This window comes from Falco naumanni, chromosome 6 (assembly GCF_017639655.2).
Source record: "Falco naumanni isolate bFalNau1 chromosome 6, bFalNau1.pat, whole genome shotgun sequence".
Taxonomy (NCBI): domain Eukaryota; kingdom Metazoa; phylum Chordata; class Aves; order Falconiformes; family Falconidae; genus Falco; species Falco naumanni.
In genome coordinates this window covers 48,451,859-48,473,581 of record NC_054059.1, presented here as the reverse complement: position 1 = coordinate 48,473,581, position 21,723 = coordinate 48,451,859, and the positions used below count along the sequence as shown (strand labels likewise).

The 21,723-nt window shown below is 40.5% G+C and overlaps 1 protein-coding gene across 10 annotated transcripts in view; it reads right to left on the bottom strand.

The window, feature by feature from the left end:
• ARID1B (AT-rich interaction domain 1B) overlaps positions 1–21,723 on the bottom strand; it is a 335,632-nt gene that overhangs the window by 233,016 nt on the left and 80,893 nt on the right. For all 10 annotated transcript variants that reach the window (XM_040598764.1, XM_040598762.1, XM_040598768.1 and 7 more), the window contains exon 3: positions 18,641–18,781. In XM_040598764.1, coding sequence (XP_040454698.1) covers positions 18,641–18,781 — 141 coding nt within the window. The remainder of the gene's footprint in view (positions 1–18,640; positions 18,782–21,723) is intronic.

Sequence of the window (21,723 nt, the reverse complement as noted above, 5' to 3'; positions counted from 1 at the left end):
GGGCTGCTCGGACAGCCGAGTGTCCATACCAGCCCTTACCGCTCACACACGGACTCCACCAGGCAGCCGGCTTGCAGAGCTGGAAAGCTTTCTGTCTCTGTTTTTAGCCCAGCTTCTGACAGAGGGAAATTTGTTAACAACCATACTGCTCCATTCAGCCCCTTCCACCACTTTGGACTCTCCCAAATTATTTTAAGGGACGCAGAAAATTTAACTGGGCTAATAAAACTATCGGCAAACCTGATATGATGCAAACCCAGCAACAAACGATCCTATCCCTAAGCCTGTGCCAAGTAAAATCAAGGAACACTTAAAAGGCCAGCACTTCAATGTGGTTACCAGCAGAGGGTAACAATTAGGCTTAAGGGTGACAAAGGCTGATGGCTGAATGATTATTATCCCCTGTGACCCCCCGCGCTCCCCCCCGCCCAGATTTGCACTTGTCACACAGCTCTCCTGCTGCGCACACCAGCAGGTTCCTGTGGATTAACAGTGAGGTTTAAAATCAACAAATGGCACAAGGCCTCCATTCAGCAGCCTTCACCCCAGTACAAAGGAGTAGAAAGGTGCAGGACAGCTTCACAATAGGCAAACAAATGAGCAAACCTCTGCTTTCCTTTTTATTTAAAAACGCGCACGCACGCACACACGCACTCACGCACATGCACGCTAGGGGCTGTCACTGCATAGGCATCTGCAATAAACCCAGCAACCCCATATTTCAACTCCAGTCCAGCATTTGCCTCTCTTCTTCCTAATTCTTAAAAAAAATACACCAAATGAGAACCACTTGTTCAAACAACAACAACAAAAAAACACCCAGAAACATGAAGAGTGGTGAAAAAGGATAAATGGAATATTAAATTTAGGAGGCGTCATTTTAGAAACACAATTGTTCCTTTTCCTAAACAGACACTACAGGATTTTGCTGGGAAGCAAAATATGTTTTGTATTTGAAAAATCAAGAGACATTAATTCCTTACAAAGTACCAAGCATGGTTTTTCCCACATGTTTGCAAGATTTTAACATCGCTTCCTACTGGAATTTCCAGGGGGGGCAGAGCGGAGAGGGAAGAGACAGCATGCTTTCTCCTAAGAAATACTGTATGTCGACTAGAATTCACTTTCACCTGGGTATTTGAAAACTATCTATGAAATGTCTTGCCGCACACTGAAGAGCACATTAAAAATCCCAGACATGACACCCTTTGTCTTTTTAAATGCACCGTTTTCATAGTGTTTTCCTTTCTAACGGTGGAAAGATCAAATCCATTTGCTCAATTCTAGATGAGGTTTAGAAACAAATAACGCAGACATCCGTGCTTGTTATGACGTGGATACCTATGAACTCCAAAGGGGACTGAGATCACATACTCTTTCTTATATTCTCCATACAGTCATTTAGATACTTGGATCACTGGAAACTTGGAAAGTAGCTTTTGAGAAGTCATCAGTTTGCTCTCAGTAATTTGCAGGCATGGGAATCTTCCAGATGAAATATGCACAGAGCTGTGTGTATAATTTTATGTGTTTACACATGTGCATCGTCCAATAAAAACAGTCCATTTATACACTAAAGACAATCAAATAATAGCATATTTCACTAAGAGGTTGGCTTCATAACCAAAATTGTGCTTAGTATCATTTTCACTGAAAAACAGAGGAGAGAAAATCCCTACTGCCCTTCTTCAGTTCTGCATTAGAAAAATTTATTAATATGCAGCGTATTACAGAATAGTTACAACAGATTTGGAGGGATAAGTAAGGACAGAAGCATTAAACTATCCAGCACTACAGAAATTGGCACGGAATTGGCAGTTTTCAGGCTTAGTTTTGAAAGGTCATTCTTCTTTCTAGCATCTAGGAATGGATTTATTGGGGACTGAAGAGAGGGAACATAAGGGGAAGAGGAACATGTTACCACATGCTGTTCTACAGTCATGGCTGAGGAGTCCCCCACTGATGCTGGGGTTCAACCTTCTCCTGGGATCCCTGATTTTTTTCCCCACTGATGCTGGGGTTCAACCTTCTCCTGGGATCCCTGATTTTTTTCCTTTTGACTCCCAGTATCTCGTTCATCAATGACATTGGCTTTCAAAGCAAAGCTTATGATTTTTTACGAATCACAGAAAATCCTTCCTCCTATAGAAGAAGAGCATGTGTGTCAGAGAGAAATCCAGGCTTTTATAAACAGAAGGCAACAAGTTTCCACTCAGAACTTCCCAACTTGGCACAAACCCAATCACATCATAGCTGTTACAGCACAAACTGTCAACAAAGTTGTAAATTAACTAAAATCAGGGTTTCCCCCATCAGATTTTAGAAAAGGCACAGGGACAACTAATCAGCAAGTCATAAATACAGACTCAAAATAGCTGAAGTTTAGACTGTTCAGACTTTTCAAAAAACATTCACACTGTGAAACAGGTAGAGAAAAAGGGCAGGGGGGGAGGATTATGCCTACGTATACACAGCCTAAAATCTGTAATAATAACCAACAACAACTGCTTATCATCCTCAGAGCCAGGACTAGTTATTTACCCCCTCTTCACGTACAATTTTAGCTTGCTTCACGAATTGTGGTATATGGAGCTCAAGATTTGTGTAGTCTGAGGAGTAAAGGAGGAAGCAGGGTATTTTCTTCCCTCCTATTCTCTGTTACTACATTCATCTTAAAAACTTCTAAAGTCTCTGAAAAGACCAAGTGAGCCAATGTTACCAGCCTGCAAAAAAGTCGAAGGCCCCTTGTTCCTGCCTCCCACAATTCTTGCAGTTGGACACATACCCCAAGCAAAGGCTTGTGCCAGTGGTCTTTATTAGACGGCTTTGTGAAGTGGTGCAACTTAAAACTTGCCAGAAAAGTAACCCCCTTGCCCCAGCTTTATCATAGATTACTGAGCAGAGCTGGCCTTGGGAAGGGTCGGGTGAGCAAAGAGAGGGAGGAAACTTCCCTTCTCCAGCAGCAGCCAGCCACCAGCCCAGCTCCACCAGCCACCAAACTGCAGCCCAGGTCAACCGTACCGCAACCACGTCAGAGGAGACCACAGGTAGAAAGCTTTTTCCCTTCTGATGTGCAATCCTAGTTAGTGTCATGCTTTCGTTCTCTAGCTGGACCTGGTCTGAAACAAGCAAGTCCGTCCACATTTACATGTTCTCGGCAAACCTGAATGAGTATAGTGCTGATAATGCTTGAAACCATGTAGATGAAATGCACATTTGTTGTAAGTTCCGCCAAAGAAGATAAAATCTAATTATTAAATAGTTTAAATTATTTTTAATGGAAAATGAAAGCATAGTGAAAGCATTACTATTTGGGGGAAACCACATTTAAAGAAGGGCTGGGTGAGAAATCATTCAGGCTTCATCCACTTCTACTGCAGCAAATTTCAGAGGGATAACATGACCACCCAGGAAGATAAGTACCATGATGGTTAAACAGAAGGAAAATAAATTATGGAAAATAATATACTAGACTTCAATTTGAAAAACTCATTAAAAACTATTTTAACTCATGTTCTTGATTCAGATGGTTGATCCTTAGAAGATTTCAAGTGTGGGAGCAGTGAATTCTACAGCAATGTGACAACAGCAAAATTGAAAGCAAATGTTACTTTTCTTTTTCCCCAGACCACTTCAGAATGGAAGTCAGGACCCAGTACAGCAGCCAAGAGGAACACACAGCTCTACAATACAAGATAATTCTACTCATCTCTGAAGGGATGCTATGGAACAGAAAGAAGGGCAAGTAGTATGTTACAGGCTACAGAAGGACATTCCTTGTCACCACTTAACCAAGTACCTCTTTGTTCTGTGTAAATACATACTAACACATCTCCCCTCTTTCCACCTTCTGCAGTAAAAAGCTACCCCCCCAAAAAAAACCCAAACCTTAACCAGAATGGTGACATACCACTCACTATACAGCTAACTTCTAGCCAAACTCCAACACCTTATCATGTCACCTCCCCAGCTGTACACTCCCCGGCAGCACAGGACTGACAAAGGACAGCCAACCTATTAGAGGAATATTGTAGGTAGGGCCACACTCAGAAAAAACATTATGCCCAGGGGCACAGGCAACACTGACTCTCACACAAGCAGCCAACAGAATGCAGCCCTGTGGGGAACAATCCACTAAGGACAAAAGAGCAGAGAGGTTTGCCTGAAACCCGGGCAGATGGTCTGCAGAGGTCCTGCAGGATGTAGATGGACTCCTGCACAAGATCCTGGGTCAAGAAGAAATGCACATATGTGTGTCTGGAATTTTATGAATCAGAAATGGACAAACCAAAACAACCCTAAAGCCTTGAAGAAAAGGAAATTGGTATCTTGCAGCTGGAGAGCATTGTGTACAAACCGGAGAGTGAGTCTCTTACTGTACAGTGGGAATGGGTGATTGCAGAAAACATTGTTTTATAGGTCCCAGCACCTATTACGCCAAAAAAAAAAAAAAAAAAAAAAGAAGAAAAAAAAAAGAAGAAAAAAAAAAAAAAAAAAAAAGAGTGCTAACCATCAGAGGTGGATTACCAGTGCAGTCTAGTAATCCTCTTAAACATGCTAGTCTGTGTTTATGTGATGAAGTGAATAAACCCTGCTCACAACCAGAACATGTAAATCATCTCAAGCCAACCCTCTACCCACCACCATGCAAGCCTGAATGGAGACAAGGAAAGCAGCTGTCCCGGAGTATGGCAGGCAACAGGCTGACATCTACCTCAACATGCTGATGCTATTTGTTAACTGCTGCTTCAGTGGGGCTGGCAAGCAGCAACTGCTCTTCTTTCAGGTGGTTATCATTTCCCCCAGTCCGGGGCAGAACTGTGTCGTCAGAAACAAAGATGATACTTTGCCTTAGCAAGTTAATTTTGGTCTTCATTACAGGTACTAAAGGGAGTCAAGAGCTTCAGAAAAGTACCAAAGCAAAACAGTCCTTTCCTGTTCCAAAAGGAGGCAATTCATCCAGAAATCACACAGAAATGTACCTGCAGAAATCTGGAAAACCTGCCCATTTGGATGCCTCAGGTGTAGACGAGGCACTGCCAGTAAGACATTTCATCTTCAATGTTATTAATACCTTCCCTTCCAAGATAACTGCAGGTTCATTCTAAAACTTAGTATTTCCTAGATCACTTTTTTTAAGCTAATTAAAAAAATTAATCTACAATGGGAACACCATTTTCTCTCTTCAGGATCCCAATTATCACAGAGTGACATCTAAGTGGTGTCTTAAGACTTAAGAGGGGGAAGGAAAAAAATATACTTTGCGTAGCAGGCAGCAGCTGATGCAAAAGATAGTTAACTTAGGTAAGCAAATATATTATTCAGGCTCAGTACATCAAAACTCTCAGGAAGTTATTAGAAACTCAGAATACCTAAATATGGATGGGTTTCCCCTGCAGAATACACTAAAAGCATTTTAAACGCAGACAGAGTCTAAAAAAAGCGCACACACATACCCCCATACCCATTTTACAGGAAGAACATTGTTTGGGCAGCATAGCTTCTAGTCATGTATCAGGTAATCTGAGCCAACTAACAAGACAGAAGGGTCTCTCTTCCTAAAACGCTCTAGTCCATTTTCACATGTGTCTCATCTATATGGCCTCCAGGAGCCGTATTAAGCAAGTGATGCAGGAAGAGCTCCAAAATGAAATCATCCTCAGAAACCCTTACCTTCCTATTCTCTTTCCGCTACTATTGCTTTCCATGGATCACAGAACATATCAATAGCGGATTTAATCAGAAACAAGACATTTCTTCTTTCATACTTGTAACTTGCCACATGAAAAAAATAGGTGAGTTTGATGTTCGTCTTAAAATGTGACTGTTGCACATTGCACAGCCTGATAAACAGCTGTCGGTTCTTCATTTACAGGCAAAAAAGGTAGTTTTTCTTTGTTCTACAGATGTAAAGTTCCAGTGTGAATGGAGATGAGAGAGAACCTGAAGAGGTAATCTGAGAAATGTAACTTGGAAATGAGGGGTAAACCAAGCATTTTATTTCCATGATTTTTCCCATGTTTATAGAGCTTTTTGGAGTTTTCCTAAAAAACCCTACGAGGCTGGGCAGTCCAACCACGCTTTCATTTTCTACACCCACTCCCTTCCTCTCCCTGCCCATCCTTTCACCGACAAAGCTATATTTTTTAAAAAAAAAAAAAAAAAAGGAAAGAAGGAAAAAGAGACCTGGCAGGTTTTACATGTCCTATTCTTTATAGTCACTTGGGACAGACTACCACGTTAATGTGATGACTTACAGATTTTGTGCCATCCGGTGTCCTGCCCTGCCACATTAGTCCTTCCTAAAACTCTGGGAAGAGTGCATTTCTTCAGCAAACCCGAGACGCAAAGCTGGGCTGAGAAACAGCTCTGCCCCCCGAAGAGCGAGCTAACCCCGACAGAACACAGGAGAGGGGCAGGATTTAAAACCTGCCATTTCTTTCAATTTGGCTGCTGCAGAAGTGGGGAGCTGGGGGGCTCTGTGCCCCAGAGAGCAGCAGCCTGCCCCAGACTGCCTGCTGCCGTCGAGAAAGCTCTCCCAAGCATACGGCTCACTGGCAGAAATGAGGTCAGAGCACTGCCCGCAGCTTACAGCAGAGCTGAAAGCCTGAAGCCAGCTTACAGAATAAAAAGAAAAGCTGCACCGAGAGCAGCTGCTACCTCTAGGCTAATCAAGCTAGGTACCCACGGATGAGACTTCCTTGCTTGAGACCGTGAAACATTTCTTCAGTGTTTTCTTAGGGGCACGTCTGTAACTGCGCTTCAAGGTAAAACCTTGGACTTCATTCTAAAGGCTCAGCAAAAACTGCAAATCTGTGAGGAAGGGTTGCAAGCAACACCCAAAACATCACTGAGGTCACACAGAAAACCCCAAAATGGTGAAGTTTGTTTTGTGGGTTTGTTTCCTACCCACACCTCAAATATAAAGCTATATTATGTTATAGCCAACATTTATATCACAGTCCAGTGATGCCTGTCAATTTATTCCCTAGTACTCCACCATGGAAGTCTCATAAAAGAAAGGACTGAAATGAGGTTTACCTACTATTTTATCAACAATAGAGTCACAGGAGAAGGAACTGAAGGTCAGGTGTAAAGTAATCTGTAGTAATTTTGGTAAAGAAGGTTTTCTCAGCTGGTCCCTACTGTTTTGGTTAACTTAGTTTTTCAGTATGTGAGAGTGTTAGCATGTTACATTTGGGGCTACTGGAGGCAGAGAATTAGCTGCATTACCATCTTCTCTCTGCAGTCTGTGAAGACACAGAGTATCTGCAACACTCTTCAAATCCAGCCACCATGTGGAAAAATACCTTAGTCCAACAAGTGGAAAGAGAAAATAATTTCCACAAGGAAGCACCCACCAGCAGAAGCAATTCAACAGACTGCACAATACAACGGTTTCAACCAACAGCAGAAAAATACTTCTTTCATCTTTGAGGTAGAGAAGTCTTCATCACCATCATCACAACCACATGTTTTTCAAAAGTAAGTATACCCAACTGGACTGATGTTGGGAGTGGTGGGAGGAGGGTATAGGGGGGTGGTGAAAACAAAACTCTGAGACCAGACCACTGACTACTCTTCAATACAGCAACAAAAACCCCAGTGACTTTCATTAGAAGTCAGTAAAGGATTGCTAGGTAATAACACAACAATAAACGTCTCCTTTTCCTTGACAGTGAAGGACCACAATCGTTACAAATTCTGTAGGCAGACACCCAAAACTCAGACACATATAGCCAGTTATTTAATCTTCTACCTAAAAAAATGCGTGTGGAAAGTACCCAAGATGGGTACCTGGCAATCAGGGTACAAGGTACAAATCATGTGCAAGGTACACATGAAGACAGGCTGTAGGCTGTGTTCTTGCGTAGCTTTATATATCGAGGGACAGCTCATCAAGACCAACAGTTGTTCTCCTCTCTCCCACAACAAAAACACCAAGCAGTTTTGTCAACATGTAAACTTGTTTTTTTTAAGTGGTGTCTTATTTGTTTTACTATTTCATTCTTTGTTGTCTGTATCTGATTACAACAACTAAAATGCGCTGTAAGATCTCAGCTGCACATTCTAAAATCTATTCTAAATCCTACTACAGTACAAGAGAAATGCAGTAAAAGGGAAATACTGGGAAGAATAATGAATACATATAAAATATAGGCTGACGTATATTCAGATAATACAATGTCTCAAAAATACCAGTTCAAAATCCAGAAAATAAAACTAAATATATGTACACTTGAACATCTTTGATTACTAGAAAAAAATATGGGCAGCCAAAAAAGTACATGGTAAATTTTATGCCAGGAAGTATTAACAAACTTACCTTCCCTACCTCTGAGGCAAATAATGTATGTTAATTTAAAGGCCGTAAGAGAATACTGCTGTATTGCATCTGGCCATGAGGTGTAATTCAGAAGACTACTGAAATTTGGAATATATACTGCTCATACAGAACTAAAGAAAGAGAGAAAAAAAATCTCTACCACTTAAGATTTATTAGTATTTTTAGACTTTACAACTTTATCACTTAATCCACAGTACTATACTATTTGCACTTTAAGTTTTTTTATTAAAACAGGACTTGTGCGTTTATATTCTAAAACATCTGTGTAGACCACTTTGTCTATGAACAGTCATCAGATTAATGGATCATAAAGTAAATGACTATTAATGATCAGGTATTTTTTGATAAACTCACTATTCTGTTTAACTTACTGCTAAATTTCAAAGCTATAGATAAAATTATTTCTGGGATATTAATTCTGCTCTCAAAGTAACAGTAAAAGAAAATCATCATTGTGTAATAAGGAGAGTGGTAAGGGGAGCAACAATAGCTACGATCACTATCTCCTAAAACAAAATAGTTTTTATCAACCTGCATTCCAGTAGTTTTACTATCAAGTTTATTAATGGACTCCTATGCTAATATCTAAATGCCAAGCAATTAATAGCACTGAACTATAAATGGCTTTGTCATCGCTCTTGTAGAGTTATTTTATAAAGCAAATGCAATTCTATCACTTCAGTGATTTAATGCAGGCTTTGTGAGGTTAATATTCCCAAGCATCGCAAAATAAAGAACTGCTTTAATTAACCTTCTGTGATTTAAATACTGAGAGAAATCAGAATTTAGAAACTTTAAATAATACCACCATCGTAACAACACCACTACTACTTTGTGGATCAAAGCCAAACCACTTATTTAAGAACTTTGAGAAATACATTTGAACATCTGTATTTTACTGTATTTCTAAACTCATTAAAAAGACTTTTTTCTAAGCATAACATACTAAATCCATGACAGATTTTACACAGTTTTTGTAGTTGAGATGAAAAATGTTTCCTTTCAGGAAAAACTGATGTTGTTACTTTGAAAAACTGATTAAGCGTCTCCACCTTTTGAACTAGAATGCTTTGCAGAGATTTTTGTTATGAACATGGGACATTGCCTGCTGAATCTACGAACTGAGTGCATGTAAGTGACCACTTGAAAATAAAGAAGCCAAACAGGACTTCCCTTTTTTCCTCTCAGACTAAATTTTTCTCTCTTTCCAATTTAGCTGAAAGGAGGCTCTTATTGCCAGAGTTTCCTTCTAATATTGCATGCTAACTTCATTTTAGTACATGAAAAAAGTCATCAGGACTCAGGCCTTTCCACATTTCTCACCTTACAAGCACAAGAGCTGCAATAGGTCTACTAGATTTAGAACAATACAAAAACACAGGAATCAAAATTAAAAACCAGCAGAGTACAGGTGGTCATGAACATTCCTGCCAAACAGGTTTGCAGTGAGCTGTGACCCATCTCCTCTAACTAACCCGCCAGATACCATCAAACCCCCATCGGCAGCAGATGCCCAAAGAGGTGCGCTTGCTGGTTTCTCAGGAGAAGAAAGCCAACCTTCAAAATTCCTCCTGCAAACTACAAATGGAAAAGCCTACTTTCAGCAGAAAACCATTAACAGATGAACACAACAAAAGAATACACAGACTGGGCAACGAGGGAACTTTAAACTGAAGGTGCCATACAATTGTTAAGACAACACAGAGGCAAACAAATACTTTCACTGACAGCCCTTTGGGAGACCATAAAACAGAAGCATAAACAAGCTTGTTTCATTTCATACACAAGCAGTAGTACCACTTTGCGAGATAAAATACTTCTTTCCCAGTAATATCATTTAACAAATCCAGGTTACTACAAAGACAGGTATGTGTAAGGGGTAATTATACATGCTAACTTTAAAGGTTTCAGACCTGACGGACTGGCGTTGATTTTTATTTGGCTAAATCAATTGCCATGTCTGTAAACACTTGCTTTAAAATAACAGGGCTGAGAAAGTCTTCTCAAAATCTGAATGCAGTTTTTTGGGTCTGGTCAAGATGCCTTCAGCAAAAATAAGCCTGCACTGCTGTGAGGGCTGCTCTGTGCTATGTCCTCAATTTTGTGTTCATACTCAGGTGTGAGTTTACAGACAATTATCCTTGCTTTTTCTGCCTGACCCTATTCCTGCTAGCTACTTGGCTCTGGAAGATCATTCTCCAAGTTTGACAAACTAGCACCTATTATAATCTTATAAATACAGATATAAATCACTGAGAAAAAAAAAGAGAAAGGTTTGACACGTTTCCTAGAATGATATACGCAATGTTGAACAAATGGAGCATTCCCCCAGCAGACAACAATTGGCTATTCCCACTACACGGAAAAGATGTATCGCAACAGGAGTCACAGTTTTACTGAACTCCTCAGCCAAGTAAGTGACCTCCGCCGCACTGAGAAATAGCCATACCCTTAGCACTTAATTGGTATTATAGCAGCATCATGATTACGAAATAAGACTTTATAAAAGCAAAAATCTAACAGGCAAAGGATTCAATCAATTAGTGTTCGTTGAACCCACAGGTTCAAACATCATTTGCCCTTCCTGAAAACATCATGCGCTTAAGAAAGTCTCCGAAAGGATAAATTAGTTTTACGCACAAGAGCAGTACGGTTCCCCAAGTATCTCAACAGTTTGCTTGTTTTTAAATCGTGTCAGTGTTCAGCAAGGTAAGGCGACAACTGCCTTTCAGCGGTGCTGGTCACTGGTGGCTTGTCTAGAAGCCAGGATTTAAGCCACGGTGCGTGAGTTTGGAAGTCAGCTGCTGAAAGCCTGCTCCCCACCTTCCCTACTCCCCCATGTCCACCCAAGCTTTCTTACAGATGAAAAAAGTCAAGCACTCTGCCTTTTGAGATCTCCCTGATCTCTCTGAGGTAGGCTGGCAGCGAAAGGTTCACTGCACCAAAACAGATGCCTTCATAAAGGGTTACGCTGTATACTTTAACCTGGCTGGTTAAAGAAGGCTGGAAAAGCGGCCTGAAGTATGCAGGTCTGTACGAGAGCTTTCACCCAGGCACTTTGTTAGGCACATGTCTGCTCACTACATACCAGCAGCCCTGATTTCTAAAAGCCAACCAACAAGCACACCTCAGAAGCAGAAGTTCTTGGTGCCATGAAACTTGGGTTAAACGGTTTAAAGGAGTCGCTTCTCCCTTGCATCTCTTCACCCTGGAAAGGAAATAATTGCTTCTAAGCTAAAACCAGTGTTTCAAGACAGCATGAATATACACTGGGCACCTCTGTTGCTGGGACGGCAGAAGCCATGAAGCCTTGAAGGGTTTATGGTACACAACAGGTAGTGGCATCAGCCACTGCTGATGATGGCGGGCAACAATCTCTCCTGAACATCAAAGTTGATTTAGTTCTCATGTAACTGTAATAGCCAACTTCCACAAAGAATGCTTTCCTACATGCCTGGCAGCAACCGAGAGATTAACATACAAGTTTGTTCTTTCTCATTTCCTGCGGTTCATAACACAACAAATATTAAGTGCAACCACCCGTCTAGTGATAGATGATTACAGACACGAAAGTTAAAAGGACAGAAGGACAAATGATTTTCATTACAACTTTCAGCTGTGGGCAGCTGTATGTTAGTTTCTAAAGATATTTAATTTAAATTTTGCAGGATTTGAGACTGGTACCGTTGACTGGTAATTCTGTGCCAGTTTCTAGTAACTTGAGTGAAGATTTTATTAAAAAGAGTAACTTCATTGAGGTACAAAACTTAAAATTTTGACTCACTGAGGACTGTCTGTATTACTAATGAATTTGGTATTTGCATGTAACACAACTATTCCTAACTTACAACAACAGTATTTTTGTACAGTGTTACAGCCCAAAACAGCTTGACAATGTTAATTAACATGCTGTTAAGAGAACTTTCACAGCTCACATCAAATTTAAAAACAAGATTTCATCCTTATTGTACCAAAATCACTTTAATAAATTGATACATTTTGCCACAATACAATTTGTTCTGTTTTCAAGACACTCATACAGCTTGGACATGAAAACAGATTAATTAGTTTCACATTTTGTTCACATTTTCAGAGACTGTTTCAAATTGGCTAATGTTTTATCTGTCCTACCTTGCACTGACTCAATGCTAGAAACAGATGTCTGCGCAAGAACATTCTCACCATCATCTCAGGATTGCAGCTGAGACTAGTTCCAGCTCAGCAATAAACCTGAAACATATGGCCTCCATTGAGCCCAGTTCAGGAAAATGGAGAGAAGCCACAGCCCCTTGTGGGAGCACAAGGGTTCCCCAGCCCTCTGCCCAGAGAGACCAACTGAAGCATCAGCAGAGATGCTCCCCACCTCCTTACACACGCCGCCTTCCTGCTTCTGATACCTTTCCACCTGGGTCTACTGATGTGGTTCACAAACTCTTACGGGCCTGAACCGCATTCATCCCCCTGGCCCACACTCAGGAAAAGGTAAAAAAAAACCACCAACAAAAAAACCCCAAACCAACCAACACCAAAAAAACCCAACCAACAAAAACCCAAAACAAAAACAAACAAAAAACCCAAAACAAACAAACCCACAACCAAACCAAACCCACACCCAACCAAAAAACCAAACCACTAGTCAGTCTGCTCTTTATTTGTCCTATGACAATCTGTGTTGCAAAAAACCTCACCAAGATCAGTAGGTAGATCTTATCAGTAGACAAGGTATTATACGGGGAGGGGGCGGGGGGGGGTGTGGGGGGGTGTGGGGGGGGGTGGGGGGTGGGCGCAGAATAAGGTTTTGGCCAGCTTTTAGAACATTAAAATAAAACCTGACAGTGGAGGAGCCTTGTTTGCTTCCTTGTTTATAAAACATTTTATTTTTTTCAAATAAAAACAGACTAAAGACTGAGCCTAAACTACCTGACTATTCCTTTAAGGCATTTAAAAAAATAATAATCATAGTAACCACAAGGGAACCATGTAAAACACACACACAGAACCTCTTTGCGGACACTGTTAACCAGAAGGACCAATGCCCCAGAAAAGTGCAGATGCATGCTCCACCTCAAGGACCTGCCACGCTTTTTTTACCCTTTTAATCTCATGCCTGCATGTGAGAAAAGGGATCAGCATAATCCCACTCTATTCTGGAAACTTGCAAGCGGAAAGCTTCCAGGAACACGTAAAACAAATGATTACTTTAAGATAACAGCAGCAGGTGTAGAATAAAATCACTATTTCTGTTTAACTAAGAGTGAGATCGTAATTATTTTGCAGATCCATTTCATCTGTCAAAAAGTGATATGGTCCCAACTCATAAAATTATCACACAATAAACCTCAAAGGCACGATCCTATCTCGATACATATGAACACATGCTACATAAAACAAGAAAATATATAAACATGGCTGTTTAAAAGCCAGTTGGAAAGCATAATAACCAAAAATATACATCACGCTATCTTAACAAAATAATGTTTGATGATGACAGTTTAAGTTTGCAATTACATGACATTCATAAGCAAAATATCACTTCTACTTATGGCAGAAGATTTAAAACTGCAAAAACAACTGAAGCATTTATTCATTTATATGCCATTTCAAGATAAAAAACCCTGCCAAGGGCAACACTGTAGTAGTGTAGCACATCTTTCTTTTTTTCTTTTAAAGAGCAGTAAAGGTAAAAAGAATTAAAAAAAAAAAAAATCAAAAATGAAAAAAAACCCAAGGCAGTATCTACATCTACTGGCAATATCTAATGATCAATGAATCTCCCACTGCAATAAATTTGCTTAAAACAAAGCTCTTCCTTTAATGGTTTTTACACAGCAGGCTCCTGATACGAAGAGGGGATGACTGATGCTGGCTTACAATGCGGCTCTATAGTAAACTATGCCAGTATTACTATCAAATCACCTCTTACAAACTCCCTTTCTGCCCACCATGCAATCAATTTAACAAAGATCTAAACAACTTAACAGTTCAAACACTCAAATAAATCCCATTCTCCTCCTTCCCCTCCATGCTTATTAGAAGCATGTAAAGTCACAAGTCACTGGAACAATCCCAGAAATTATTTTATCTGTTTACTTTTATTTACAAGATTGCATATTGAATTCAAGTGAGTCAAGGAAAAGGAGTGATGGCTTCACGCTTCTGTGATGTGTGAGAAATGAACACACATACCAATTCCAAGGCACAACACTAAGAGTTACACCTGACTGCAGAAGCTTGCTCGCATTATGTCTAGAAGAGCAAAAGTAGAACTTAACTATATAAAATTTCATCAGTTTTCTCCCCATAACAGAATAATATCCAGTACATCACGCTACAAGGTTTTACATAAGAAGAAACCAGTGTCAAGAAAAAGTCCATCATCCATCCAGAATAAACACTACTTTCTAGCTTCATAATGTCCAAAACAAGTAGATTGACATAAATCTACAAGGAAAATAAGAAAATACAGTAAGGAAAAGGCGGCAAATTCCTGAGAAGTCCCCTTTCCCCAACTTGAAGTAAAACCAGCTCAATCACATTCGTATCACAAAGGCGGCAATCACGGAGACAACTTATTTACCCTAAAACAGAACACAAAACTTCTTCACCTCATAGCTACACCCTTGCTACAAAAGCAAGTTCAGCTTCCAGTCCACCAGGCACAGAACAGCCTGTAAACTATTTGGGGCAAAGACCACCTTTTTGTTACGGGCTTGGAGAACAACCAGAATCATAATGTCCTGATCCACAGCTGGGGCTACCACGAACCACTTCAATACTATTAGAGTGATCGTCTCTTGCTTCATGATCCAACCACACTCTCCAGGAAAAGTACTTGTAGTCTAAAGTTTTCCCACAATGCTGGCTAGCCAGCATCAGGCAAAAACATCTTCAGAAGCCAGCTTCTCTTCTTGAGGCCAACATCCTGAAACAGTTGGCTTTATGTATTCCTCAAAGTTGTGACCATTCAAAACCAGGACTGTGCACCAATGTAGAGTGTAAAAAGCGACATCAATATAAAAAGGCAAGAAAGTGTTTAATGAAGAATACAGAAAACGTGGAGGAAATTGATTTCCAAGACGGAAAGGAAGAGCAATACTATGGATGACAGATTGTGTAACTGAAACTACCTTACTTTTCTAATTAACAGGATTATATAAAGAGGATGTATTGATATTTTTAAGAGCAGAAATAAGAAAGATACGCCAACCAGTGCAACAGATATTATATGATTTCATGGTTTATTTTAAAGTTGTGTTTAGCATATAAAGCAGTACTAAAATCACAGAATCACACAGGTTTGAAGAGACCTTCAGAGAAAGGTTACGCTGTCAAACCTCTAGTGCAAAGAAAGTCTAACAACAACAGGGTGTTCGGGGGCCCTGTCTAGTTGAGTTCTAAGTATCTCCAAGGATGGAGATTCCAGTCTTTCCAGACTCATTCTTGTGTTTGAAAACCCTCATGGCAATTCTGGTTTCTTTTCTTTTACCAAGCTGCAACTTCATCTCAGTCTGTCCCCACTGCCTCTTATCTGAGCTTGGCTCTGTTCTCCCGCACATCCTCCCACCTGGTAGCCGTAAAGAGCAGAAAGACCTCCCTTGGCCTTTCTCTTTGCAAGGCTGCCCAACTTATCAAATTCAGTGAACTCGGCCCTTAAAATTCCTAAAACTGTATGATTACCTACTCCCATTTCTCTCGCTAAATTTTTAATCAAGTAAATGCTAATTTTTGAATTATTTTCAAAAGATAACCAGTCTCATATAAGCAAAGGCCTGTATGCTTAAGCAGACATGATTTTCAAAATTTCTGTCTCAGCAGCAGAATCTGACGTACACTTCAACTTTTTTGTTACCCTAGTATTAATTTTTGTATTGCCCACTGGTTACCACTTGATGGTAACTCTACTATGCATCATCAGCAGAGAAAGAACACTGTCGCTGAAGTATCAAAAGTACAGACTTCAACTTCTTGTGTTATGAATTCATTTTCTAGATTAACAGTTCCTGAAGAATGGGAAAGAACCCAGTAGTGAGGTTTTACAGAGAAACATTAGAGAGGAGATATTCACTTGATGACCCTTCTTGAGACAGGGGGAAGAGCAGCCATGGAACCAACCTGGAGATGAGATGGGGAAAAGAGAAGGAGCAAGTCCCACGGTATTAAGGGCTAATTATTATTTACATTTAGTACTCCCATCTACACACAAGTACTCCAGGAAAAGTCTATATAATACAGAACCTGGAATCAGAGTTCAAAACTTAAGAGGCTGACCACTACTGAAGAACAGGATAACCAACCCGTCACCCATAAACCACAAAGAATTTCAGGTGCGATTCTCACACTGAGGATTACCACCTGCAAGGCTGTGTTGGTGAGGACCTTATGTATCATCGGAATTTGCAGATTCAGGCAAAAATGCCTACTGACCTTGAGATGCCTGTATTGCCCCTAGAGCCTGGATTTAGACACACCTTCCATGTATCCTCAAAGAAGAAATTTGGCTACATAGAGGCTGGTATCTTCTATTTCTGAATCCGTCCCTGCCTTTCTCTTCATCCTAGTTCTCTGAAGTCCATAATATATGGAAGGCTTTACTCTCATTTAGTCTTCATCCTCTTCTATCATACCCCTCAACTCATTGCACAAACCTTCGCTTTACTGGCTATGATAGCAAATGATGTAATTGGAACATGTATCAACAGATAAATCAGTATCTTGTTATTTCCCAAGTCCTGTATAGTTGGTATGTTTTCTATATTTTTAAACTAAAATAATCAATCCATTCAACTGACAGTATTTAAAATATGATGAGGTGCCCAAGGCAGCAAAATAACACTTCAGTTTCACAAACTGTGATATGTAGGCATTGGAGCAACTGTGTTTCTTCTGTCTTATAGGCTGCATTACTAGGACTTTTATCTGCTAAGGCTTACCAAGATGCTTATGAGCAGTATTTTCAAGTCACAGAGAAATCAAACATTTAATGCCAAAGTAAAAAAGGAGAAAATTAAATTTAAAGACACAACTGCAATCTTTAAAGTTGCAGTTACATATAATCCAAAAGATGGAAAGTGGTGACATTTACAAGAATATCATAGATACAATTAAGAAGTCTATTTCATAAACCATCCAGCATTTTAATGAAAAAAGTTAATTCTCAATGGAATTTTAAAATGTAGATGAAGAAAAATTAACATGTAATTACACCGTGAAATTATCATAGCTTTATTTTAAAAATCAAAGGAGGGAAGCCTCCTGTATCACTGCTACTTACAACATCTTTTGTTAGTTTATTTTACACACTATTTTTATTTCAAGCTAAGATTTCAACATTGCACCAGCATTATCCCAAAATGTTAATCAACCATGCCTGACAGAATTCCCCAGTGATCTGCAGCAAGTGCTGATGCTTCCACTAATACCCAATCTTGAGCAACTCACTTTTGTTAGATTTCCCAGGATGGCGGGTATGCTTTAGTTTCGTCCTTCCATTTCCAGATCACCTCTCTGTGATTAACAGTGTTGAGACGGCACATAGAACTGAGCCTACAAGTTCAGCTGCATCAGCTATGCACTTCCATTTTGTTCGGTATCTAAAATCTGGGTGTTTCTCAAGCCCTAGGAAGCAGATCCATACCCTATAGCTTCTGATCTTAGTTAAAAACAGAATCACTTTAAACAAATTTTAATGGCTAACATATAAAGCATAATTCAAGAAAGAACAGCAATGGATATTGAATTATGCAGTTTCGCTAACTGGATATGCAAACTAACAACATTCAAATTAATAGCCGTAATATCAATTTAAAATATCTCTTAAGAAGCTCCCTTGACAAAGCAGCTTCAAAATACCTTTAACTCATCTACTCTCGAATGAAGTAACACAAAAAACAAAACAGTAACGAACATGTTAGATGCAGGAGCTCTCAACCACCTCTGTCTCCTGAGCGGAAAACAAAACAAAACGGAAGGAAGGAAAACCTCCAGCCTCCACTGACATCTGATCAAGAAACTGTTACTTCTTTTTAAAAGCAGAATTAATAGTTGCTGGGGTATATACACTGGCTTTATTCAAAACAGCTGATACAAAGTAAAGCCTGAAAGTGCGTGCAGATGTATTTGTGCGCATATCCCCAAAGATTTTTCAAAGGATGTTGTCTGATTCCAAGTTTGTTTAATTTTGTTTTTAACACTGTTACCTTGAAAAGGGGTTGGGTGGGTTTTGTTCATTTCACACGGATCTTTTTTATACCTTCAGCTGCAGGGCGACTGTTAGTAGTGGAGGACGGTGCTTACCTGCTGAGCCTGGTATCTCTGCTGGGCCTGCGACAGATATTGTGCCTGGGGTGGCAGATGCTGCGGCTGCTGGTTGTAGTATGGCTGCTGGCTCTGCTGGCAGTAGCCACTTACACCTTGCTGACCATACTGAGGCGGTATCTGTTGGAAGAGGCAAGCAAAGGAAATGCATGAGTTGAGGCAGGAGGACATGGGATCAAACTACATCACATCTGTATGGCAACCTGATCAGAAGTGATACCCTCAGCTATACACCTGACCCAGCAGTTCTACTCTTTTACTCAGCAGTTAATGCAAGCCCTTAGATCCTCTTGCCAGAGCGGGAGGAGTAAGCCCGAATGCTCTGCACAGTTACTGTTTTCAGGAAGAGCTTCTAAGGAAAATGCTATGCTTCTGAACATCACGAACCCATAATGCCCACCCTTAAAATACAGAAGCAGTTATTTTAAATGTTTGCTCTCCATGGGGACACTACTGAGGCAAATCGACAGAGGAATCATTCTGATGCACTGACCCAGAAGCAGAATTGTGGGAAGAAGGCATAACGCTAAAATAGACACTGAAAGAGAAATGCCTTTTTTCTTTTTCAGCAATAAAGTACTTATTTTTGTAAAATATTTTGCCCACAACCCTCACGTTTTTAGCATTTATGTGTTTAAGCCTCAAACAAAAAACTTAGGGTCTGGCATGTTTTTTGGTTTTGTCTAATTTAATCTCTCAGTCTCCTCCTCCCTACTAAGATTTAGCTTTTATAAAAAATAAAAGCAAAACAAGTGCAACACAAAATAACCTGTTCCAGGTCCTATTAACAGACAAATCAGCACACGTATCACGCACCGAGAACCCCCCACACATGGAGAATTTAAGTTATAACCAAAAGTCAATTACGTCAGAGGAATTTTCTGCATCAGTTTTATATGTAAGCCTTGAATCAACACACACTGACATTTTCTTGAAGTATTTGAAGGAGTACACTTTTAACAAGCTCCTGATATTGTGTCTATATTGCCCGGATTTTAGGTACCCTTGCTTCTTTTCCTGAAACACTGGTATTTAGTACCATTTCAGGTGAATGACAGATGCAGCACAGGACTTCTCCCTTCTAGAACGGACCTCCTGTTGGTCCTGCGCATCCCCTGCCCTAAGCAAATGTCTCAGATACCCGACCACATCTGAAATGCTTTTATCTCTGAACCATTCCCAATGAGTTTCTGATATACCGATAAATCTGTTTACTCAACATGTAAACACATACCTGTTTCTACCTAAAGTTAACTTCCTACATTCATTCAACAATACAGTAATATTTGCTAGGCAATAATAATAATAATACAGAGTCAAATTTAAACACCTGCTTAGGCTGTTTTTACTATCACAACTTGATCTGTTCCTATTACTTTTGCCAGAAACCGATCGTCCTACTTCCTGCTACCTGCTAAGGTCAGCGCTGTAACCGCAGTGCTGTGCTTGCTCTCTTTCACTTGTGCTTCCACTTCCTTCCCCATCATTTCACAGGCAGTTAGAGGTTTCTGTGACCAAAACAAGCCTTCCCAACAAATACCCTCTCCCCACTGATGCATAAATGAGGCAGTTATAATGCAAACTCAAAAGGGTGTGTTGGAATATCATCAGGCAAACAGACAGCTGGAGTCTGCGATCTGACAGAAGACCACATGGTGATTTGCCCATCAGCTGCAAAGGTTGCAAAGCCTGAACTGCTTCCTAGGAAATGCTGAGGAGAAACCTATGTTGTGGTCCATCTGGGTCCCAGTAACACTAGGAAGAAAAAGGGAAGGAAATCCTGACAGCAAAATAGGGGCTTCTGGAAAGAAGAGAAAGAGGATTTGAATGCCTAGTCAACAGGATGTGACAAAACAAGAGATCCGATTCACGTGGAACTGGAGTATTTCTAGAACAAAGATACTTGTACAGGACGGCTGGAGCTCATTTGAACATAGGAAACAGGTTGCTCGTACCTAAGGATTGAGAAAGGGGGGGGGGGGGGGCTGGGGGAGGAGGCAATCAGAACACATGGTTCAAGTGTGAGGCATTGCTACGACAAATGAAGACACGGAGATTCTGGGTCATCAAGTGAAGATGCCAAGAAGAATCAAAGAATAAGAACAGATACAGACAACTGCAGTGTAAACAGGGTGGCAAGAAGAAAATCCAGCAATACATTGCCTTCTACACAAAGCAGGGGAGAAGAAGAAACACTGGATCACTGCAACATCAAGCCTCAAACAAAAGCACTAGCAGCAGTCACATCAGAAATCTGATAGAAGGGAGACAATTAGCGTGTCTCTGTTTGGCATCATCCTAGGATACAAATACACAGGGATGACAGCCAGTGACAAAGTAACATTATATGCTACACAGAGTTTAGAATCAAATCAAATGAAAACTCCACCTCACCAAGCAGCAGAGGTCTGGAGCTTGGTTGGATCAGGAAGAGTGAGTGCTGGGACCACCAGGCATGGGCAGCCTATGGTAACACTGACAGCAAGACGCTTGAGATCAGCAAAGGCACGGTGCAAGACCGCATAGAGGCACATTTCGACTCCTCCCAGTAGACTGAGCAAGCAGACGACAAAGCAGAGACAAAATATCAGGTAACTGCAAAGCTGCTCCATGATGCTGCTGGTTAGGGAACCTGCACGAGGAGCCACTGCTTTTGGCTCAGTCCTGAGCAGCACGAATCATCTATTTCTACCTACATCCTACAGCTACAGCACCACTACGCATCAGTGACCATTGTTGTGCTTAACTTCAAAAGTGTAACTACATAGAAAGGAGAAAGCTTGTTAAAAGGAAGCTCTAACAGCTATGAGAAACAAAATCAGACTGGCAGCATCAAAGCTGTTCAGCAACAGCTACATGGAAAGCACTGAACCAATATTCACCACCAATTCAGAAAGACTTTAGATGAGCAAAGGGACATTAGTACAGCTCATGGCAGGTTTCTAGAAGCAAAAAGGCACCCTTCAGTAAGCCAACACCAAGTCCAAATGAGGAAAACTGAAAAGAATGTACACTCTGGCACTCTGTAATAAGGCAGGCCAGAAAGAACTGGAGGAACAGCT